The following is a 24,977-nucleotide window of genomic DNA, read 5'->3' on the forward strand; positions in this document are numbered from 1 at the left end:
GCAGGGAGGAAATAAAGAGAAAAATACATTATTCTTCCCAGATAATCTTATAGTTAAATAGCAAAGGGCTTTTATTCTTTCCCCTTCTTTCTCCTTCTATGTGCGTGTGTGTGTGGGGGGGTTCTTTTTCTGTGTGTATATGTGTGTTATTTTGCATTAACTTAAAGCTTTTCCTCTCTTCTCAGATAACTTGAGGAAAATGGAAACAGATGAGGCTCAAGATATGTCCCAGGTTTCAGGTGAGGTCCTTAACAAATACATCTATAAAGAAAATCCTAAATTCCTGCTCATCTTTCAAGCACAGTACAATGATTTTCTTGTTGTCAATAAAATTGCTTTGGGTCTTTTTTAAAAATCAGAATGGGAATTGAGATATAATTAATGATATCACTTAATATCAAGCTCAACAGTGCATGGATTTTCTAAAAAGAACTGGGAAAATAAAGAAGTCAAGGGAATATAGCAGCATAAAGTAATTTTGCATTAAACCTGTGGTAGCGTATCCCTGAAGAATGGTCAGGTGCACGTACACACTCTTTCTTTTGGGAGCAAAATTCTGATTGTTACAAAATAAATACAGAACAAAGTTCACCAGAGAGGAGGGGGGCAAATACTAATTAAAAGCAAACAAACTTTATTTACCACATAGGATTATTTGACTTTTTCCAAAGCTTTTGGTTTTACTTACAAACATTTAAAAAGAAAAAAGAAAAAGAAAAGGACTGATTGACATGAGACTTTAAGCTTGTAACTGCTTTTGTCCAAGGTGATAATATTTTGAAAAGTGTTTGAACAATAGAGAAGGTAGGTTTCTAAAATGTGCCCTGTGATGGTATGGATAGGATTTTGCAGTCTTATCACCTATTGATATTCCTATGGGGAATTCAATTCTTAATTTCCTTGGAAATTGGTTCTTTAGCAAATTGGTGCTGGAACTTAGCAAAGCAGCGCTTATTAATACTTCAGTGCTTCAGCAGTTGAAAAAGGACAAGTTAGCCTCTTTCCTAGTTTCCCTGATGTGTTGACAGCTGCAACGGTTAATGGCTTTCAGTTTTCACTTTTAGTGTTCAGACTGGAGCACGCCAGCCCTGTTCACTGGGGCCTCCTTCCGGCATAGGTACTGGGCACGTGGCTCATTTTCAAGAGAGAGCTCTTGGGCACTGCAGGTTCAAGACCTGGAGGCCAATTGTAAGCTCCTGGTATAGTGTGGCTGGCCAAGTTATGTGTTCCGTGACATATATTAACACAATTTTCTCTATATATATTTTTTTTCAATCCTTTATAAAAATATTGAGGAGTTTCCACAAAAATTGCAACTGAGGACATTTAGTGTCATCTGAAAATTGAAAATCAGAGACACTTTCCAATTGAAAGAACACCAATATAACAATTCTTCATGCTAACAGAAGGTTCTCAGTCATGTTTGGTATAGGGAAGTCATTCCTAGTCAGCTCTATGGTGGCATGTTGCACTCCCCTCCTCAGTTTACAATTTTAAAATTGCAACTGGGTGTGCTTAACAGCAATGTTTTGCTGCATGCTGAAACAACTTGTAAATGAAATAAAACATGTCCTGTACCTGCTGTGTTTGGAGCATGTGTGGCTCCAACAGAAAAGGCAGTGGGCTCTTACTCCTGCAATTCTGTGGTGACAAAACACTGTGGATCTGCTCAGGGCACTGAGACGGGCAATGATTTGAGCCCAGCTATTCTGCATGCTGCAGAAGCCCTTTCCTGCTCGCGTGAGCTCCGGGGGGCAGGAGCTCTGACCTCCTCTTCCTGCATGGTGTCACATATTGCCCTGGATGCCCACACCTAGCCTTTGTGGTATTTTCACAGTGGCATTAACTCAAGTTCACACCTGTTGCCTCTTACAAGGGCACTGATATTTTTCTTTGGATGTAAGGAGGAGAAATGTGGAAGATGCTACCTTGAGTCAAGAAATGGATTAGAAGGTCACACACTTTGCCTTCTTTATGGTCTGCCTCTTCCTCTAAGAGGGGAGATTTGCAGGAAACTAATATTGTGAACGTAACTATGCATTTAAATATGAATACATGTAGCTAATTTGTAGCTCTCAAAGTTTTCAGGGTCTGCAGTACTTTCCAGTGACTTTTAGCAATTCTAGCAACTCATGCTGATGAGTATAGTAATATTCTGTGATGAGGGAGGGTTTCCTAGTAAATATATCAGTGTAAGAGGAATTTTACCTCTGAAAAAGACATAGACCTACACAAACAGATTACAGAAAAAGAAAAAAGAAAAAAAAAAAAAGGAAAAAAACAAACAAACAAAAAAAAAAACGTTTTGCACTGAACTCTTCCTGTTCTTCCTGTCCCCAAGCTGCTGATAATTTCATCTGGTACTTTCTGTGAGCAGAGGGTATGGGTTGTACTGGATTGTTAACTGGATTTGTGAACAAGTGGTCAAAAAAAAGAACTTGCAAATGTACTTTCATTTATGATGTGAGTTGATTGTGAATGCAGCCCTCTGCACACAGATGTTTATCAGATCACCTTCCATAGATATTGGCTCCTCATCAGCTCTTACTAGACCTTAGAAATAGAGGACCTGAAGGTACAGGGATATTATTCCTTTCTTATGGGCTGGCAGATCCAGAAAGGCAGTTTCCCCCTCTTGTCCTCTTCCTGGGATTCTACATTCTTCTTGGATGAATCCTTGCATGGTGAGGGATGGTTCTCTATACTGAGAACCAGTTAGACAGTTGCACAGTTTCAGGAATGTGGGATTGTCATGCCAGTTGAAAAGTACTTCTATTTGTTTCTCCTGCTCTGTGACTAATGCTCATCAGATGTAGAATACTCTGAGTCTTTGGAATTAGATGACTTGGTTCACCAGCACACTGGGCTATGCTTTTAAAAAATATAGTTGGGGGGGATTGTTTTGTTTTGTTTTTAACCACCAGAAATAAAATAGTTCTCCAGAAACAGTATTCCAGCTCAAAGGCAGTGTTTTGTAACCATTTGCCCTATGCAGCTGTAGCTGACTCAGGTGTGGCAGGGGTGAGCCAGGCCACTAGACTATGAAACTTGCATAAGTGAGCCAGACCCCGTGTGTGTGCAGGTATTCCCATGTCTGGGAATCCAGGCATTGCTTGCTCCTGGAGGAACCGAAATACTGTGAGACCAGCTCAGAGTTCACGCTTTTTATTCTTCTCCTGAAAGTGGTATTTCATGAGGCAAGCAGTTGCAGTTCTGAAATGAGGAGAGAGCTGACATACATTTAACCAAACAGTATCCGGCACCCATACAAGAGAGTCAGAAAACACAGATAATATCTCACTTAACAAGCAGTATTTTTCCTGCCTTTTTTTCTCTCTCAGTTCTAGGGCCTAACAGTTAAGGAAGATGAAAAAACAGTGCAAATGTTTCCACATCTAACATAAAAAGATCCCCCCAGCACCTACAGGCTGTGCCAATGCTCTGCAAAAGCAGGAAGAAGAGTTTTGCATTTGAAATTCTTGCTAGATTCTGGGGAGGCATAAATGAGTGTATCCTGGGCTGATTTCTACCACCTGAGAGCCTGCGTGCTGTCCCAGTGTGACTCTCTTCATTCACTTGGGACCAGAGGTTCTGCTAATGAAAATGAAACATGAACTGGGTTCTGACTGTCATCTAGAAAACCTGAATATTGCTGTTCCTGCTTAACTTCATCAGTGGTTCCAATATTCCCATACAAAACAACCCTCGGATATTAAATACATCCAACATTCCTTTGTGAGAGAGTAGTGAGCTAAATTTCTGTAAGAAATCCTGTTCTGGCTTTCTTTTCAACAGCTGTAGCTTTAGGAACACCGTTTTGGCATGTGAATGGAAGAGCTTCCAGAACTGAGTGGGGATATTAAAGCACCACGAGGCACACAAACTTTGACAGGAATAAATTACAGGGCTGGGTACTTAATTCCCTTCCTCTCTTTCCTCATATCTTTATTAAACTGGTAGGGCACAGATGAGGATACTGAAGTACTGAAGATCTTACCAGACACCACTGATAGGTTAGGCCATTCTGTGAAAATTTTCATACAGAGATGGCAATGTTCGAAAATCTAAGGCTGTCTTTCAGAGCTTCAGTAGAAATCAGGGTTAATGTGTCACACAGCCTTCATTTGAAGTCACTTGTGTTTATGACTTAGCCAAGGGCACCATCAGTCAGTGTCAGTGCCAGAAATAGAAATTCAGCTCTACAGCTCCGTTGTCTTCTTCATTTGGTATCTCACATGGCTCTATATAAAAGTAATAATATTAATCATAAGACAAAAACAACTCCAGAGATTAATTTATGCCTCTTTATTGTCTTTGAGAAAAATATAAAATAAGAATGGAATAAGTCTATGATACTTTGCTCTGTTATATGACATTTTAATACTTTACGCCAGTATTTGCACTAGCTTTTTTTTTCGTCTCTGTCCTTTTGACCAGTCATTATTCTAGACACGCCTGTTAGAAAGTAAATGGGAAACTGTTCCTCCTTTGCCCCCTTTCCATTTCTAAATTCATTGGCAAAAGGATGTTAGTGAGATTGCATATCTGTAAGATTACCACACAGTGGTGAACTTATCATGGTGTAACAATTTAGATGTAGTTAAGGCATGAAATATGAATATCATGCTCTGGAATCCAAAACACAGAACTCAACAAATGTATCTATTTAAATCAACTATTTTTACTCTGCCTTTTGCATGCAGGGATTTCTCTATCATGTGTAACATGGAGAAATCAAATGATGTGAGATGAGTCAGTAAAGCCAAATTTACTTAGTAAAGTTTTCTTAGCTGCAGTCTCCTGTGAAGAGGAAAGCATACCATACCTCCACCAAGTCCGTGAGGCTGGTCTGATTCATGCCACCTGGACAAATGGTTATTAATTTAAGATGTAGAAGGTCCATATCAGTTTAGTAAACTCAAACTGTTCAACATAAACTGTGAAAGTACTTATCTACTAAAAGGTTTCTTTTCCAAAAGAGTGCATTGACTTGTCTTCAAAACATCCTACTTTGCCTACTTATTTTAGGCTGCCTAACTGCATGTTAAGAAAGTTTTAGTTTGCTGTTTGTTACCTCAGAGCTCTGATACTGTGTGTTTATACCAGTTAGCCACATGGGTAGCCATAAAAGCCCTCAGCTTTTTTAGGTTAACTGTACTTCTGAATCTAGAGCAAGGCAATGCTTCAACTTCCATTTGGGTAACTGGGAGCATACTTTGAACCTTGGAAGTTGCACGTGGCTTTCAGTTATTTTTAACAAATGCCCTTAAGCTATATGTAGTGTCAAGAGAGCTGGTTCTGACCAGACTATCTCTTGCCCTCAGATTAACCTTCTGCTTTTTCATTTATTTTTTGATTGTTTTTGTTTTGGTTTCTGTTGTTGTTTTTCTTTTTTTTTTTCTTTTTTTTTTTTTTGGAGGGGGAGAAATTGTAAAAGCTGGAATATTTCAGCTGTCACTCTTCATCCACGCCTCCTATCTGTAAGATATATCTCAGCTCGGCATGCATGGAATTTGCATCAGAAAAGCTTCTGGAAGTTCTTTAAGTTCCTTAAATCCCATAAATAAATGTTTTTACTTTCCTCTGCTGTGAAATTCATAGTCCTTCTTTTCCATTTACACAATCCACTCTCGCTGTTGCATTCGCATGTGGTGGGCATGACTTTGTCCAATGAAGAACATAGCACAGAAGCTGAAGCCTTATGAAATCAACTAGTCCATGCCACTGCCTGCGCAACCCTGGCCTTTACCTGTCCTCAGGTCCTCTGGCTGGACAGTTTTAGATGGTTCACCTAGTGCTGCTCCCACCATCTCTTTTCAGAGATTATTCACAGTTTGATAGGTGCATCATTAAGAAATGTTCATTTCATTAATTTAAACCTAGATTTGTGCACGAATACAACCCACACCAGCAAATTTACCCCACTGTTACCCTATTTTCAAATATTTTGAGCTGATCTTCACTAGAGGATTAGTCATTCAAGGCAGTTAAGGATCAAAGAGATCTAAGTGGTTTATTGTCCTTCTTTCAAGGACATACAAATACATATTTTTAACAATGTTTCTTGTGGGAATTTGAGGCACCTATACTCTTCTGCAAATGAGAGAACACAGATTATCCCAGTGTGAGAGGGCTTCAGTTGCATGACCCTCAGGGCACAGGAGGATATTGCACAGCCGGGCAGCCTTTCCCTTGGCCTGAGGAGGAAGCCGTGACTGGGACTGTCATAAATAGGAGCAGCCCAAAGTTTGCCAGGCTCCTGGAAGAGAGCAAAATGTTGTGTAAAATGACTTAAACCTACCTGGCTTTCCTGCTGTGATCAGTAAACAGTTCAGAAGGCATGATGCTTTGCTCTGACCTGGAGGTTGGAGGTTGAAAACCATTTTCTTTTTTTCCCAAGTCCCATCTAGAGCAAATCCATAAAGACCGTTATCACTTAAGTAAGCAAAGTCTGTTTTATTTTTTCCTTTTCTGAGAACTAATTTCAGAATTAATAAATGTTTGTGTGTTAATGCAGGAATGCTCATTAGAAAAACACTAATTGGCTAGGCCTCTGTGCCATGAAATTGCTGCCCCTGATGCTGTGCTGATTGCCATAGGATGTCTAATAGATTGCATTACTGTAAATTGGTAACATCTCCATTTTGGAGACAAAGGTCTTATGTCAATATTACTGAGTTCAGATACTTATCTGGGCTATTACTCTTTGCTATTAATCCAAAGACTAGTCTCTTTGTAATAATCAAAGAAATTAATCGCGTAATAATTCTTTTGGTAGTTGCTTCCATGGCATGTTTTGCTGGCAGATACGTGAAATAATTTTAAAAGAAGTTCTTCAAGACAGGGATTACTGTGAGCAGTACATGTATGCTATGACTGAGATCTAACCAAGAAACCATTCCTGGAAGCGCATTACTTAGCAGGAGTTATTTTCCTTACTGTATTGCATTTGGCACTAAAACAGTTCCATTATATTTAAAATAGGCTAAAGCACTAGACTGGTTTGTTCTGCAAAACCTTGTGTATGAAGGATACTGGGGTTTGTTTCCTATCTACAAATAAGCGAACATAAAACCCTTGAAGTCGTGCTTTGACTGACCCCTCCTAATTGTACATGTTTTTAGAAGGTCCCAGGAGCTGTAGGCACTTAATTACTTGTGGGTACAAGGACCAGCCAAAGCTTGATCTGTGGGTATTAGTGAACCTTGCTGAAGATTTAGTTGAATTTTTAGCTGAAGATAAAATTTTATTCTTTGGGTAGTTCTGTCAGAGCCTCAGAATACTTGTGGGTTAGACTTCACTATGTTTTTGAAGCAAAAAAATGACATGCTCTCAAGAAGCTTTTGCAGAAGAAAGAAGAGTATTTAAAACAAAGACTATTTTATACCCTTTATGCTCTGTCAGTCTATGTTGGCTGAACTGGATCTTCTGAGCACAGCAGCTGAAAAGCATCTGTGTGCTATGAACACACAAAAGGTTAAGATTTGTAACCATGTATCCAGACTTCAGTAAATTTGGAAGAAACAATGGCCACAGGTTCATCTCACAGATACAATTCCTCTGTATTCTAATGAAGCTTTCTCTGCAAGACAGCAGGTTTTGGTCCTGAAGAACGTCATACTTTTAGTAGCATTATTAATTGACAACTTCTTTTTTGTTAAGTTTTATTTGGTTTGTGGTTCCTCTTATGGTATTATTTGAAAATGAGGCTATTCTGATGACTCACTGATGCTGCTTTCTTCACTACTAGGAAAGGAAAGTCCTCCAATTAGTGATGTCCCAGATGATGCAGATGAACCTATGCCTGTACCAGAGGACCTTTCAACTAGTACTGGAGGACAACAGAGTGCTAAGAATGAAAGAGTCTTGGGTAAGATGACTAGTCCACTCTGATGGGAAGTATTACACAGTATAATGTTAAAGTTCTTTGTAGCATGCTGGTATACAAGTAGGTCCTGTGCTTTTTCATCTCGTTCAGCAAAGGATTACTCAGGTGCTTAGTGTGTTTTGTGCAATCATCTCTTGGGGAAAGGCATTTTGAAGGACACCAAGCCTTTTCATCTGCAGAGACGTTAAAAAGATCCAACTATTTATCTTATTTCTAAAGCATGACTGATTGCATGAAATTCCCCCCAGGAAAGACTGTTTTCATTCTGTGTAGGAAATGGAAAGAAATATGTGGTACGAGGTCAAAACTACCTGAACTCAGATTTGATACAAATTCAGGAGACTCTCAGATATTTTTATTATTATTGACTATTTTGAATGTTAACTGCTATTAAGATTTTTCCTGAAATGTCATAGTAGAAAACATACATTATTTGTGTTTCAGATTCTGCCATCTGATCTTCATTTTTCCTTGCATTTTTAACCTGGGAGAACTTTAAAATACATTCAAATTTTGTTCTTCTAGGTAAAAGTCCACCATCAATAGCCTATTGGATTAAGATTATTTTCAAGAGATGATTTTGCAAAATTCTGATTCTTTTTAGGAATCCCAAGGTCTGCAAGAAGGACTAGTGATGCTGCTGACTGCTGCATGCATCAGCTCACATGTAGGCTGCTAAAAAAATAATTTACAGTATTACTTGAGCGTGATGCTTGTTTGCCAGGAGGGAAAAATAAATAAATAAATAAATCACAATGACTCCCAGCATACCAGAATGCTTTGATCAATGCCCTATACGATAAAAAATATTTAAGGACAGGAGTGTCTATCAAAATATGTTTATCTGCAAATAAAAAATACCACTCTTCATTTTTACATTCCCGCTGTAAGAATGAGGATCAGGGTGGGAGACTGTTGCCTTTTAATGTTTATAGTCTAAGGAAGTCCAGTAAAGGATGGTAGGTATAATGGGAGATTGAGAAGTCAAAATAACTAAGCCAAGATAATACAGCAGGATGGTGTCAGCATTAGGAAGACAGCCTACTTCCAAACTCCAGCCCTAGCTAGTAGGTAATAGAGCATCTTTTGCAGCTTCACTTGACCATTTGATACCCTCTTCCCAAAAATGTGCATGTAAAATTCAGCTCCTACATTCACCTAACAAACATAGTTAATTTTCAAGAAAGCATTTTAATAAACTGATCACTTAACTAGTGCTTTTTTTTTTTTTTTCTCAATCTGTAGCTCTTTACACAAAATCCTGCCTTTACTGCTTGTCTGTTAACTCAGTAAAACAAGTTAAGCCTCCTTTCTCCCACGGTAACAAAATCCTACAAAATATTCCAGACTCAATAAAGAAGAATAATACTTTTAAAAGTCCCTTGTCTAAAACTGAATAATCACACAGGATTTTGTATGTATTGAATATACTTCACCTCACAAATATCACACAGAATCAGCAATGATGAAATTTATGTTTGCTGATGATGTAATGATTTTCCCAGTAGTTCAATTATTTATCAATATAAGCACATATTAAAAGTTACTGTAATAAATGAAGGAGAAAATGTTATTTCTGATGTCTGAAATACAAATTCCATCTGTTGTTCTCATTAGTTTAACTTTGTGCACTCAGCAATAAAACAGATTTTACTTGTCCTGACTTCAACACTTTTTTTCCACAGCCACTTTCTCTAGCTGTGGTGCTTTGGTTTAGAAGGATACATTTTATACAGAGGTGTTTACCATAGCCAACAGACAGAAAGACAATTCATAGCATTCTGTTTTACAGATAATCTTAACTGTAGGTTTCAACTCCAACTTTTGTCATGTTTGTCTTTTCTGTAAAAGTGCTCATACTTTTGCCTCGTCTGCTTCCTTTTCTAGCCCTAACCTGACTTTTTTGAAAGAGTATACTTTTTAAAAATATATACATATTCCCCTTATTCAAAAAAAAAAAAAAAGATCTGAACACATGCACCAGATGTGTCATGATCTGAATGATTGTTCTGCACATTCTGGATCATTTTCAGATCAGTCTGTTAGTGATAAGATAAAGCAATGCCTTAAGAGGGGTGTTTGGCTTATATGATCCCATAGATCTACTAGGGATGAAGGAGACCGTCTTCTTATGTTGGTCTGGCAGCGTAGGCAGGCTTAGCGTTCAGTTCATTGCTGTCATTTCTAAGTCCTAGGATCTGTTTCTCACCTCTATTTATGACAAAACTTAGGTAGAAAAGGATGCTCTGAAAACGTAGTTTGGTAGATAAGCAGGTTGTAAAGAACCAGTGATGTTATATATATCTTACATCTGGGAGATAGGCTGTGGCCTATGATAACCAACAGGCAGTGCACATGAGCAGATACAACCAGGCAACACTTTTTCTCTATATGACTTTCCTAATGTTCCATCTGCTTCTGTCATGAAAAGGGAATCCCCTGTGCACTTTACTGCATATGCATTCTACTTGATCCGTGGCACCCTGAAAGATCAGCTGCCCTCACTGCATGCACTGAGGAATGTTAATTTGAGTCAGGCATTTATCAAAGAGGGCCACTGGGCTCTGGAGAACTTTTTGTACATGTAGTGTTATAGATGTGACAATGGAAATTGCAATTTTCTTAAATTAAGAGAGCAACTATTTACCGCATCTTACTAAAATAAGGTGAGAAATCTGTTGTTAATTTTAATCAGCCTGTGAGATAGAAATGTTCAAATGACCGTTTGCTTACTCAGATTTGTAGTAACACTTCATGAAACCTTTAACCCCGGTGACAAAAGTTTAATTACCTTCTTCATCAATTTAGCATTTTAAAGGTCAAAGATTAGGGGAAATAAGTTATTTTTAAAAGAGAAAGATAGGCTCTAGCTCCTTTGTGTATTTTTAAAAGTCTCCTTTCTTTCTTCTTCAAACTCTAGGCTGAGATTTGAACTTGGTGCTATAGACCTGATAGAAAGAACCATTTGAAACATCTTTCCCCCTCTGAGTGAAGGTGAAGTAGACTTCATAAATTAAAGTATTAAATTCACCTGCCAGATTTTCATTGGTGCCCTCAGTTTCTGAGTGTCTCAATTAAAATGACTAGAGAGGGTACACATTTCAAAGGGAGATGTTCAGATGTTTGTGAAATGTATGCTCTGAGTTGTATTCTCAGACAGAGGAACTCAAGCAATGGGTTGCTTCTGACCGATGCAAAAATAATAAATGGGTGTGAAAAGATCATTTGTGGAAGTCGTCAACAGCTTGTCGTAAGAGCTGAAGCATGTTAGCATGTTAAAAAAAAAAAAAAAAAAAAAAAAAAAAAAGTGTCCTGGTTACTGCAACATCTCTTCATTTCCTTCATGAGCTTGCTATCTTTTTAATGTTACAAATCCCAGAATGCCGTCACGTGTTGAGCAAATTTTATTTCTGCTGCTCTGACCACTAAGTCTTCACCCTTCTTTGTCTTCTTCTCCACCCCAGATTTCCTTTTCAGGCTGATCTGGTCCATATGGCTTTTTATTTATTTATTTATTTTAATCTGCTCACCCACCTGCTCTACATTGCAGGAGTTAGTTGTTCTAGAAAACACAGTGAACACTTTCAGACAAGCAAAGAGATGGAAATTTAAGGCACAAGAGACTCTCTTTCACCATCCATATTGGTCCATGAAGTTCCTAAATACTTTTGGAACTTCTGATCTAAGTTATTTGGAAGTACACATGCCACTGAAATTCCATTTCATTAAAAATTAGTGCTTTGTAGCCTATTTTAGAAGGGCTGCCATATTTCCCACGCTAACCTGTAACACAGAAGCTAATTTGAAGTATCTTCTGCTGATTTTTACTGCCTCCGTTCAAGTTTCACGTTAAATGTTGCGTGCACCTTTTGTGGATAATCAGTACTGAACATCCTGTGTGTGGTAGACGGTTGCAATTTAGGACTGTTTCTGCATGGGGACTGCATCCTAATTCAAGCCATGTGTAGGAAGCTAATGATTCAGTGAGCTGTAGGTCAGGCCCTGCCTCTCGCAGAAAAAAGCCACTTGTAGCAGTGGTAGTGCCTAAAAAGGCAACTAGAGCATTTCTTTATCATTAACAGCCCATACTATAGCTGGCCATGGGTGAAAAACACAAAGTCATCTCACAGTTTCAATGGCTTTAGGAAGAGACTGTGGGCTCAGGGGCTCAGTGTTTCCGTACTGGCGGCTGCCTGATGCTGAAGATGACCATTTAGACTTCCAACACCTAATTCATGGGTTTTTCTCTGAAAAAAAGTGATCATACCTTAGTCATGGATTACAGTATGGGCCTGAAATATACAACGCATACAGATCTTCTTCTTCCTGAGAAGGGGTAGTGGGGAGACCTCTTCTCACAAAGCTGTGTTAAAACATGGGACAACTGACAGAAGTGCTTTATTTCCTTAAAAGGAGCTCAGGCACTTGAGAGCCAGGACACGAGCAGAGCCGAGGGGCCACCAGGCCAACCACAGCAGCGTGCCATTACATCAAACTGCTGCAACCCATGCAGAGCTGGGTGGAGGCAGAGCAAAAGTGTGGAAAGGCTGCAGGCGGAGGGGAGAAGGGAGAAAAGCCAAAAGGGGAAGTGCCCCACCCCGGCTTGCAAAATCGGTCCCGCTGCTTGAGACAGGTCTGGCTCGCTGCTGCCCTGGCACTTTTGTAGGGCAGGGAAAAGGGTCAAGGAAAAAGACTGCCAGAGCCAAAACGCTCCTCCTGTAGGAGTTCAATTGCTCTGATGGTAGTATGTTGTGTGTGAGTAATAAAATGCATGTGACATGTATGCACGTGGACATGTTGTTATTCAGAGAGCTAACATAACTGGGAGGGCCATGTAACATGTTTTGCCTGCTCAGATTTCAGATGTATATCTCTGTTGTTCAAAGGTATGAACCTTTTCATATCTTTTCAACAGGAGCCAATTAGCCTTTGTACGTAATTGGTGATGAAACCTTATCTAATGCGGTTCTACCAGCCCTGAGAGCAGAGAGAAAATTTGTTTCCAGATGTTTCAGGGAGCTTTAAGAATTGTCTTTAGAGTACTCACATAACCCTCCACAATGAAACAGGGCTTGAAAGTCCAACTGAGGAGACTTCTCAAGGAATTGAAAAACTTGTAAGTGAAATATTTCAGGAACTTTTTGAAATAGGGAAGTTGGGAATCTCCCCTCTCGCTTGGTCTGAAGCCCCTAATTCTAGCCCCAAACAAGTCCCCCACTGAATATTGCGAGCTCTGAGACTCTGTTGGGGTCTGTATTCCCAGAAGGGGAACACAGGAGATACTTTTGTCAGGATTATTTTCAAGTTGTATGCAAAATTCCTCTGGGAATTTGCATAGAGGAGGATGGAGTGGTCTAGTGGGAGAAGGCACATGACTGGTTTAAAGAATGTCCTTATATATGCTGTATGTGGTGTACAATGTATGTCAGTCTTCGAAGATACATGATGCTTGTGCAAAGTGTGAAACAATCTGTTAGACTGAGGTGCAGAATATGCAGGTAGACGGGGCCACAGGAAAGCTGAGGTATTCACCACGCTACCAGAGCCAAGCTCTGCCCAACGTCATGACTTATAGCTTAGCAAAATTGGCATGGATTTTCAAAAGGCCAGTGAAAAAACAGACCTCTTATTGAAAGCAAATTCCTTTGTCAAATTTAAAAATGCTTGCTGCAATGGTGGAGGCTGAACATTTTGAAAACCAACTTGCAGGTAGTTTTTTGAAGGGCCTATGAGGAGAACTTCCATAGTCCTAGTGTGTGTGCACTCTAGTAGCTCAATTAACTCAATCCATGCAAAGCACAGCCAGACCGCTGTGTAACCTGTCACATAAAACTTTGTAAAACCTTGTAAAACCAGAGCACATGATAAAATCAAATCCTTAAGAACAGAACTGATCCTAGGGAAAAAAAAAAAAAAAAATGGTTGCACTTTCCAACAATTTTCAACTCATTTTGCAAGGAGTTTTTCCGCTCCTCGCCCCTTTGGTAGAAGCGTGGCTTCTGTTGCCACTGTGTGGCAACATAATGTCGCAGCAGGTGATGAAGCTGCCTATTTTTCCCGATTTCTCCAAAGCTGAGTAGTTTGTGGAGCTGCAGCCAATTCCAAGAGTGTCTGCTGGGTTTCAAAGGGGCACATCAGTGCAAAAGGCAGGGAGAGCCTCAAAGCCATGAAAGTTGTATTTCTTCACTGTTGAGAAAGCAGCGAGCATCGTTTGAACTGGAGACATGCAGTATGTTTAGCAGTGTGGCTTTTAAGTACGGATACTGAGCCTGCTGATCTAATCTGCAGTTAGAGGAAGTTGTCTTTATCTCAGCAAAAGAGATGTGCCTCAGAGATAAGCCCCTTTCTAGCTCGGGAGTTAAAATTATCTAGCAGGATCTCAGCCGTGGCTGCAGCACGACTCAGAAGCACAGGGCTTTGGCTGGAAGTGGGGCATATTTTAAGCTGAGGAGGACCTCTTTAACTGCAGCTTGCTAAGCCTCAGGTTATTTTAGGGGAATGACTGCACCATGAATCTGGATGGACCTCCCAGCACCACCCATCCCTCTATTTCGTACTATTTCTTGTTTACTCGTTATTGTAGGTTTGCTTGCTTTTCGTCTTGAGCAACTTCTCGTTCAAGCCAAGTGCTCCCCAGGAGCCTACCCCAAGTGGAAAGGTTAACTGCTGGGCTGAGGCACAGCATGAGCCACCTGCCTCCACAGAGGCACTGTTTTGGAACAAGCTTCTGTTTTGATTTAGTTCAAACTCTCCTCACATTTCTGTAATTTCAGCTCTTGCTGTGGTGCCTCGCTGGGAGGAGGCTGTTTCTGGCTGCAGCTGACCTGCAGAGGCATGCCTTCCCCAAAGTGCAAGCCTCCCAAGCACTGTCCCACAGCAAAACGTGCAAATGAAGTGTCCCTGTGGCTTCATCTCTGCATTAGAGATTTGCAGCATTGCTGTCCTACCACGGTTTCTGCAGTGTAGAACAAACCCTTTCATGGAGGGATGTCCTTTCTGGAGCTGTAGTCCTAAAGGCAGGAACCAATACCCCTTATTGCAGCAGGGCAATAGTCCTGCAGTTTGTCCCTGAAACACCATTCTCACTGAGCTCACTAGGTGAGACTGCTTGAAGCCTCAAAAGATAGTGTCTCCAGAAAAAAAAAAAAAAAAAAAAAAAAAAAACATTGACACATCTGCAGTAGGGTAGGAATGCCATAGCAGCTAGCACAGGCTCTCTCTCAATGTGTCATTTATGGGGAAGAAGCAAGCTGAACTGTGAATGTGAAGCAGCTGGGACCCCAGGCTTTTTGTCCCCAGAGACGACTTGTTGGAAATTATCTTGCGTCATCCAGCTGCCTTCCTGAATAAGCAAGCCAGCAGAGCAGCAGCCCAAGAGCAGGTTAGACCTACAACATGCAATTTGAGACACTTTCTGCTGCTCCCACCCTCCTAAATAGGTGAATTCAGCATTGTAAAAGTGTGTATCCTAGAAAAGTAATCAATTTGGTGTGTGTTTCTCTTCCCTTGTTTTTTACACATTTTTAAGTTGGAAGTAGTGCCTAGTTCTTCTATTCACTGGGGACTTGTTTCTCAAAAAACACTCTTAGGTGTCTAAGTTATAGGCATAAGATCCCAAGAAGGTGTCTAATCTATCCTTCCACCATCAGCCATAGGAGCACCACAGGCACCAAATGGGATTTTTGGAAGTAACACCTGCTCCTTTGATGTCAATTAAATTTCAACTGTAACATGCCAAAATTCATATCTAAAAGTGGAATTAAGAATCCCATTGAAGATTTGTAGAGGATTAGTAAATGCAGAGGTAACACAGAATTACTGCCAGTTTAAAACCAGAAGAAGGCTGCTCCAGAAATGAAAGTAAAACTCCATGTTTTGCTCTTTGGTTTTCACCTTCCATTTCCCCTGTTTCCCCTCTCCTGAAGATAGTCCGAAAGTATCTAATTTGGGAATTTTAATAAATATAACAAAGGTGGAGAAACAGCTGAATTAGTTGACTTCCACTGTTCCAAGCTACAAATTAGAGTGTGATGTTAAAAAGAAAAATAAAATAAAAATTAAAAAAAGAAAAAAAGAAAGTACCAAGTACCCCCTGTACTAAAGAGTAAGGAGAACTTTCACATAAGCCTGTTTTTGTTTTGGTTTGTTTTTTTACCCTGGAAATGTAACTTCTGAGGAAGAAGTAACTCTCACCAGAGTTTTCAGTAACTTCTAGATTATTTTATAGAACAACGTAAGAACTTGCTTGCTTTCTGACCCCTCCTATAAAAAAAATAAATAAATAAATAAAAAATGAGAGGTCTAAAAGGGATTGTTTAGTCCTTCATATAACACAGCATCTGCACATGATTTTAACCCTCCCTGCTGATTAAGTAATGTAACAGAAATGATTAGTGCAAAGGAAAGGTGGGTTTTAACTAGTGGGTTGGTGTCACTTCCAGCTTGTTTTGCAATTAATAGAAGAGGAAATATTCATTCTCCATATTTCATCACTTAAAAGCATCCTGTATTTGTAAGAAGCTGTGATCAGCCAACATCCCCACTATGGATTTGAACTTCCCAAATCTTTGGTGGGTTTTGTGTTTTGTTTTTTTGTTGTTGTTGTTTTTTTTTTTTTTTGTCTGAGCTGAGAGCTTTGTGTTGTGATTTTTAATGACGGCTTAGGGTGTTTTGGGGAGGAGATCAGTCCCTTCTCATTCACAGTACTGTGCACCTCAGCATTACATGGACTGAGTTCTGAGCCTATTTTTTCCTGCTCTGAATATGTGTTGCAACGCTCGGAAGTGGTGGCAGTGGTTGGTGTTGAAGTGGGATGGTTTCACTAGCACTGAAATGGCTCCTGCCGGCTAGGGAACCCTGCCATTTCTGCCCCCCTCATGCTGCATCTGTGTTTTGGAGATATCTTCCCAGGTCTTTCCATATGAGAATTTCTTTTCAGGGGAGACCAACACATGCACACATGCACATAAAGAACTTGCCACAAAAAAAATTGATTAGCCGTACTGTGGGGTCAGTGTGACAGACTGAGACCTGCTGCTCGCCTTTTGTGCCAAGATTCACAAATGGAAAGAAACACCTAGGTGGCCAAGGAAAGTGTCAAATTGTCCGTGATCCCTCCCAACCCACCAGTGGGCTGGATTTACAGTTTGGGCTGTGAATTTCACTGTTTCTTCTGAGCAAACCACCCAGTTGCTCCCCCTGCTTCCCTGCTCATTGTCTTGCCAGTATGGAAGTGCTCAGCACTGGTTTCCCCTGGCTGAAGCCATGAGCAAAGAGCTGAAAATATCCCCTCAACATCAAAATGACTTTGCTACAGAGGCACCATCCTTTTTGAATTGCGACTACTCAGTTTTCCTTCCAGAGCCCAAATAATTCTGTAACTGACACCTCACATTGCTGAAAGCTGGAGGGGAGGTAGGGAAGTCCTGTGGGCCAGCATGCTTGCTGGGACTTTGTTCTACTGCAGGTGTGGATCTACGACAATTTATCTAGAAGTCATTTAGGAACTAGACTTTTCTGGCAAGAGGTTGAGCTTCCTTCCCATTTGTCCACATAACGGCAAGTAGAAATAAAAATGAGAAATGATAATGTGCTAGCGGAAAACTTCAGTGGCTTTGGAGCCTAACACGTGCAAAAGACAAGGAATGAGTAATGGTAATGAGGCATTACCTCTGGTAGCAACACATTTGTTTAATCTTACCCTGTGTTGCTAGTAGATCCTAGTAGAATTGGTATGCTATCATGGGCTTATTGCAGTGTTAAGTGGATTTTTTTTTCTCCCTGCAAAACAGTCTTGAGAAGTCTCATATTGTTTGTTCTGTAATTACACATTAATGAGTCTGTACATTTGCTATACACTGTAACCATTGCTAATAAGCTCTTTTCCTCTGTGCTGTGAGAGACTGATTTATACAATACACGATTTAGCCCTTTGTGTTAAAGAGACAGTGCAAAAATATTTTTCATTCCTACAATTTTTTGTAATTCATTGCTTCTTTCATAATCCCTTTGTAGTTTGAAATGACTGTGTATTTTCCAGCCAAAGGGAGGCATTTATTCCACTTTCTCTCTTTTACACATTAAAGGGCATGCACACATGTATGTACAAAGATTTGTCTGTCTGCACTCATAATTTTGTGCCTGCAAAGCCAAATTCTCCTGTGTGTATGTGTGTGTGTAAAAAACTGAGAGAGCACATGTACACAAAAGAGTATTTCTCCTGAAAGCTGAGCTTTTCATTCTTTTTACAGGGGAAATGAAAAAAACTATCAAACATACACTCTGAAAAAAAAAAAATAAATGCACGTAACAAAAAAAGAGGAATATGTTAGTTCCTACTAACTCGTCTGTATCCCTGTAAGAAACCCAAGTGTAAATTCCACTCGGGAAGTGGGCAGCAGCTGAGGAAGATACATTTGTACCCATTGTGGCTTTTGCAGTCTCTACAGAGCCTAGGAGCCTCTCTACTGTGAGGTGGATGTTTTGGGCCACCAAGAAGTTAATGAAGAGAGGAGCTGGGAAGAGGAGAGGGAGAGTCGTGCTCCATCTTCATCCTTTCTCTCCGCTCCTCGCCTTGCAGGTGGTGCCCTGCAGAGCATGTGCATGACACGGCTGAGCCCAGTGAGGTTAAGATGAAGGAGGTGGCTTTTCGTCTTTCCATACTGTGCTCCTTGCTCGGCAGGTGAAGGCATACATAGGCTCTTGGGGTTGTCTCCTTGCAGCACAGGAGGTCATGACAGGAGGCTGGCAGCCGCCCTGTCATGCTGATGCTCACAAGGGGACATGCAGTGGGAAGCAACCAAGGGCTCCAGGGTCCTGGGAGAGAGTTTCCTGCAGGTAACATTGCTCCAAGAGAGAGATGGCTCCTCATCTCTCCTGAGAAGAGGCCAAGGAGTTTCCTTTGCCTTCCTCTCTGAGGAAAAGGCAAAGTACAGAGCCCTGTCCCCATAAACCCCCTCAAGCCCTGCAAGCTCTCCTGATGTGAATAGTCATTCACCAGCTCAGTCACCTCTGGTTGGCATCAGTTTAAGTGCTGTTCATTCACTTGTTAAGATATTTTATTCACTTAATTTCCACCAGTGTCCATCAGATGGAGTCTGTAATGGAGAGTGAGGACTAAGCTGATGAAGTGGTTTCCTCAGAAGATTCTTTTACAGTCCTAAATTTAGCTTTGCACAGTGAAGCTTTGGGAGACATCTGGTCCTCAAAACAGAAGGATAGACTGACATGTTGAAACAATTACATGGAAAAAGCTGATAGAGTATCTCTTATCTCTTGTTTGAGATACAGCTTTCCACTAAAAGCTGATGCATGCCTAACTCGATAACTTTCTTAGAGATATTTCAGTAGCTAATTGAGCAAATGAGTATGAAAGCACGATTAAAAGAACAACTGTAACAGATGTAGTGATGGACCCTTCCACTCCCCCATCCCAGAAAGCAAGTGATGTTCAGGGAATCTCCTTATGCACGTTTTGGGGAGAATATGACCCCTCCTCACAAGGACTAGGCTGGTTGAGCAAAATGCAGCCTCCAGCCTACCTCAGTGAGGACTGCTGTTTGCCATACAATGTTTGTTGTTTTTTCACCCCTCTCTTTTACCCTCAGTGAGACAGAGCACAGATAGTTATGTTACTTGCATACTTCCTGAGAACACAGTGATCCACACGTTCTGGGCTGTGGGTTGCATTTTTCATGTTCGGGCCTGGGATGGGAGTTCATCAGATAGCAACGTGGAGCTCTAGCAAGTAGCACATTTGCATCAGCAGAAACAAATTTCACAAGACTTGCTGGGAAGGTTTGCCGCAGCATACCACGGTCCTGTGCTGCTAACAGCCACTGTGCATTCATTCGATAAAAAGATGACAACAGAAAATGAAACTTTTAACGTTCTCTTCTACAAGCACTCAAGAAGCATGTCACCCTGGAGGCATGAGCCCATGGCTCACATCAGCTCTTCTGGGACTCAATGGAACCTTTCAGTAAAGGGAACATGCAGCTGTGGATGAGGCCAGCTGCATGTGTCCTGGTGGCCAGGAGAGTTCTCAGTACTGCTGAGACAAGGGGCAACCAAATGAACTGGTTGGTCCAATATTTTGTTTCTGCTTGCTGACCAGTTTACCAGTTAATGACTTATTTTCTAAAGGCCAAGCCTGCACACTTGCCTGGCAGTGACCTGGTTTAGCCTGTATGACCCGGTAAGCCATCTTATAATTTCAGATGTATGTGTTCACAGGCGGTGAAGTTTGCAGGATTAAGTTTGCTTTCTGGACCTCACACTGTACTCCACAGTGCAGCGCAGACAGAACACAGATATCAAAGTATGCTTTAGCTAATAAGAAATAACAGCTTCTCTAGAGGTGCCTTGCACCTCAAAGGTGAACAGGTTTTTCACCTTTTCCATTTGCCTCACTCTTAGTCTGGCCACACAGTCTGGGTGTTAGCATGAAATTTAGGTACATTGTGAAACCTGGACTGAGTAGTATTGGAGCAGTCTCTCCAGCTTGGCAGCAACAAATAGTTGCAATATGGTAGTCTATGGGAAAGAAGGAGGTTTCCTAGTGTGTAGTAGCACATTAGGTGATTTTTCACATGCCTAACAGCCTAGGATTTTTATTTTATTGACACCAAACATGGGAATGAACTTAGAGACACAGCTTTAGAGAGAAACTAGTCACTGTGTGAGTAGTGCTATCAGAATGATCAAATTCTGTGTAAATTATATTCAGCAAGAATATAATTTTGAGTCTTACCAGTTCTTAGGTTTTGAGTTCAGTGTTGTTCCTTTAAACACACAGACACACACACACATACACACACATACATTTAGATGCTTGCAGAGTCAGAACTGCAGAGTTTTGCCTGTCTAAAAACCATCCCTATTTGGCACTTTAATAGGCTCCGTCACCAGCAGATAAATGTGGCTGCATGAAATATACAGGTGCACAGCAGAAAACTTGTAACAGATACTCTTAGAAGCTTTTGTGTTTGGTAAAAAATGCAGAACAATGTGTGTTCTTTTGAAATATTTGGAAAGACTTTTAAGCATAAACTGAGCAGGTGCTTTCAAAAGAGGCAGAGTCCTCCAAGTAAAGGGCACTTACACTGTCTAGGACATGCAACCAAAAGCAGAGAGTAAGTTTGACAAAACTCTGCCTGCTAGATACTTTCAAATAACTCTAAATGCTGAGAGGGCAAGAAATGCCAAGGCTGATAGTCTGAGTAGATCACAAACACTTACAGGAGGCAAAATTTTGAACACTTGCTGAATGCCTGGCACCAATTTTCACAGCACAGATCTTATTCTAATTGTGTATAATTGCTTGTCCTGTGTTCATATTAGCTGGAAAAAATCACTCTTATTTTTTATCCAAGAAAAGGGAACAGGGGATGAATTGAGCTTTGAGTGTTTCTACTGGTATTTCTCTGATTGTTTTGCTTTTATCTATGAATTTGCGTTGTAACATAGGGTTTCTAGAAAAGGAATCAGTGCTATGCTTCTCTAGACACCGCACAAACACAAACAGCATGCCCCAAAGAGCTTGCAACAATCTAGTTAAGGCTATCATCAGTGATTAATTAAGTCTCCTATTTCCTAGGAGCAGGACACAATAAAATATAATAAACTGTGATGTAGAATATATAACATAAAGAGTATTCTGGAGACCACAGGGCAAATTTGTTTGTTTTTGTTAGTTGCAGAAAAATAGTTTAGTGTCTTCTTCCAGTGTGCAGTGGAATTGGTTTGGCATAAAGTGTTCAAAGTACTCAGATTCATTTTAACAATGTCTCCTTAACTTGGAAAGTGAGATCAAAAAGTATAAAACAGGTAAATATAAATAAATTAAGGATTTTGTGATGTTACACGAGGGCAAAAAAATATATTGGCAGCAAGTGATTAGATCGTTTTGGAAATCGTGAAATCATTAATTTCCTGACTCCTGACTGATCTAGAACTTAGTACAGAAGAACAACATACAACATCACTTGAACTTCTGGAAAAAAAGGGGGGGTGATTTCCAGCTCTGTGTCTGATTTGTATGGGCAAGAGCCTATGGCAGGGCAGTGAATGGAATTGCAGTCTAATGCTGATGTGAGAGGAGAGTGAATGAGGCCGATTCTGTAGGATGAGCAGGTGAAGGTAAATCTTGGATTTATGCCCAAACTGTCTTAACTTTCAGGGGTTCAAATCCATACTCTTATCCAGGCTTTTCTTTTTGCTGAGATACTTCTGAAGATCTTTTGCATTACAGAAAAATACTCCAGCAGTTTGTTTTTGGAATGAGATTTCACACCTCGTAACTGAAGATGTATGAGAAGCACTACAAATCTGAACTGGAGATGGCACAGTTTTCAGTATTTAGTCATTTCCTACAATAAAGGCCCAGGCTGAGCCCCTCTCATTTCTTTTCTCAAGCCACTCGTATCTTCTGCCATGCTGGTTGCAGGGTAGTGGGAAATTTTAAACTGTTCTGGATATTTTAAACAGCTTGCACCATTTTTTTCCTGAAGTAGACTTTGGGACTTTCACATCTCTCTCTGAACAGAGAGATAGCATAGGAACAGGCCAGCTGAGGAAAGTTACAGTTCCTTACCTGCTCCTGTATCAATAGTCTAGGGAAGAAAAACCCTGCTTTTTGACCTGGAGCAATCCCAGTTAAGAGGATCTCCAATTTTTTATAGATATAACCAAGGTTTATTAGGCTGGACAATAAAAAGCTTCCTACTGAAGTGTAATTCTGTGGGACATGTCACAGATTATCAGTGTATTTTTGCAATACCTAAGTGGTACAGCCTGTCTAGCTACCCCTGCTGTCTGTCCTGTGGTCGGTCCCTAGTTGCCTCCCGCGGGACACGTGCCAGGAGGGTGACTGGTGCGTGGACAGATTTCAGCCTCACGTGTTAGGACACTTGTAAGGCATGTACCCAGATATAGGAATCACTCCAGACAGTAATATAACTTTTGTGTTTCACCATTATTAAAAAAAAAAAAAAAAAAAAAAAAAAAAAAAAAAAAAAGTCACATCGCCATTAAAAAAGAGTTGAAAAATGTCCAGATAGGGAAGTAAGGGCACATGATGGATTAAGTGCCTTTCCCATGGCCACACAGGAAGTCTGTGGCTGAGCTAGGAATTAAACCTAGATTTCCTGAGTCTCAATCCAGTGCCCTGTCCATCTTTGGGGACATACTATTTTGTTTCTTATCAGATTTTCTGTAGGCTGAAGCAGAAACTTGCTGCTTGTGAGGAAGGTAACTATTAAAGGTACTATTTATATTCAATGAGAAACTGAGAATAGTTCTGGACCAAGTATTGCCCATTTCTGTTGCTACTTAATGTTCTCTTTTTTCCAAGTTTACATCAGCATAAAAATCCCCTTGTGGTATTGCTCCTTAACCAAGCAAACTGCTCATGCCTTTCCTTATGGCTAGAACTGCAGTAGAAGCTAATGCTTAGTTGTTTCCCACTGTCCTGATTTAACAGTTAGTAGCATTATGACTGTCCTGACAGGAAAATAATCATGCTTCTCCCTCTTTCACTTGCCGCTTCTCATCCAAAATCAAACAGAAAAATTGCATCCATTTGCTGTGGAGAACATCCATAGCTACGTTCTCTCTCACAGTACTCTTTTGACTTGGCAGGGTCTTGATTCTTGCACAGCTGCGTGACTGATTTTTGTCTTTGGAAATGCCGAACTAAATCAAGAGTAAAGATCTCCACTGAAGTTAAAACCAGACTAAAGCCAGGAGCAGTCAGGTCATGGCCATCACACCCAAAATACGCATCAGCCCTTCCCTGTAACAGATAAGACAAGGCAGGCAAAACCTTCACAATGCTCGTACTTCTCTCCCATAACATCTCAGGAAATGCTGCCATTCTTCAGAAGCTAACTCCTTCATACACGGTTAAATTCCTCTCTTCTCTTTCCTGCACATCCCAAAATATATTAACGTTAGCTGAGGAACTCAATACTGATTGAGTGGCCCAGAATGTATTTCCTAATTCACAGATAAACAGTAGGGAAAATATCAGAGCCTGCTGGTGCTCTCTGTGCAAGAGTGTTTCAAAGAAAGTGAAGCCTCACTAATACCCATTTCTTATCACCTCCTGACAGCCTCCTTTGTGGGGGAATAGCCACAAATGGTTTTGAACGAGCTCTTCCAACAGGGTAGCTTTCACGCAGCGATGAACAAATAATTATACCGCAGTACACCTTTGTGTAACACTCCTGTCTTCATTTACATACAGGATTTCACCACTATCTTCCTGAGAAACTACAAAATTCAGTTAGCCGCCGGATAACATAAAGAGTGGAGCTTGACTCAAAAGGGATGCGTAACTATAAGGGCTGTGATATATATAGAGGGTCATTTCTCAAGTTTTACTTTTTACTCAGCCCTTTATCAGACTAATTCTCACTGAAAAAGCACTGAGAGTGAGGGAGTGTATAAAGCTTGGTCCTGTTCTGTTCTTAAAGAGGTTCACATTCTGCTTTGTGACTCTTTTGCCTGCAAATGGAGAAGAGAAAATTCTGCATGTGAATTTTAAACGCATTCTGCTCCAGACGAGTTTCATTCTGAAGCAGCAGGACAGAACGGCACATGCTCTCAGTGGAAGGACTTCCTAAGCTGTCTGCTCCATCCACTGGCAATCGGGCAGGATTGCCCGGTTAGGCAATTCATACTCTTCTTTAGCTAATTTCCTTCTGTACTCTTCCATCACTCTGTCCTGCGTGGCTACCCTCAGCAAATAAGACCATTGCCTAATCAAGCACACTCACCCTGAAGCATCCTGAGACGCTCATGTTGGATTTACCTCTTTTCTTCTTTAGAAGGATTTGAGTCCATCCACCTGCTTTATATGAAGGCAAGGAGGGGTTTCTAGGTTAAGGGTTGGTGCAGCCTTGCTGCATAGAGAGCAGCGCACTTCAGTAACTGTCTTAAAGTAGGTGGAAAGGGGAATACAGGTCAAGTGAGTGAAAGTCAGATGGGAGTAGTAATCTAGAAGATTGCTGGAGAGGCAGAAAAAGCTAAGCCTATGTATTTTATTATTTATTTATTTTCTGCTAAGCCACCAAGTATAATTCCTGGT

At 40.6% G+C, this 24,977-nt stretch overlaps 1 protein-coding gene across 15 annotated transcripts in view; it reads left to right on the forward strand.

The window, feature by feature from the left end:
* The window catches only part of IKZF1 (IKAROS family zinc finger 1), a 73,886-nt gene that overhangs the window by 13,662 nt on the left and 35,247 nt on the right, over window positions 1-24,977 (forward strand). For all 15 annotated transcript variants that reach the window (XM_068671061.1, XM_068671070.1, XM_068671069.1 and 12 more), the window contains 2 exons: window positions 186-239; window positions 7,751-7,870. In XM_068671061.1, the coding sequence (XP_068527162.1) occupies window positions 200-239; window positions 7,751-7,870 (160 nt within the window). In that variant the 5' untranslated portion in view covers window positions 186-199. The remainder of the gene's footprint in view (window positions 1-185; window positions 240-7,750; window positions 7,871-24,977) is intronic.

This window comes from Anas acuta, chromosome 2 (genome assembly GCF_963932015.1).
Source record: "Anas acuta chromosome 2, bAnaAcu1.1, whole genome shotgun sequence".
NCBI lineage: Eukaryota > Metazoa > Chordata > Aves > Anseriformes > Anatidae > Anas > Anas acuta.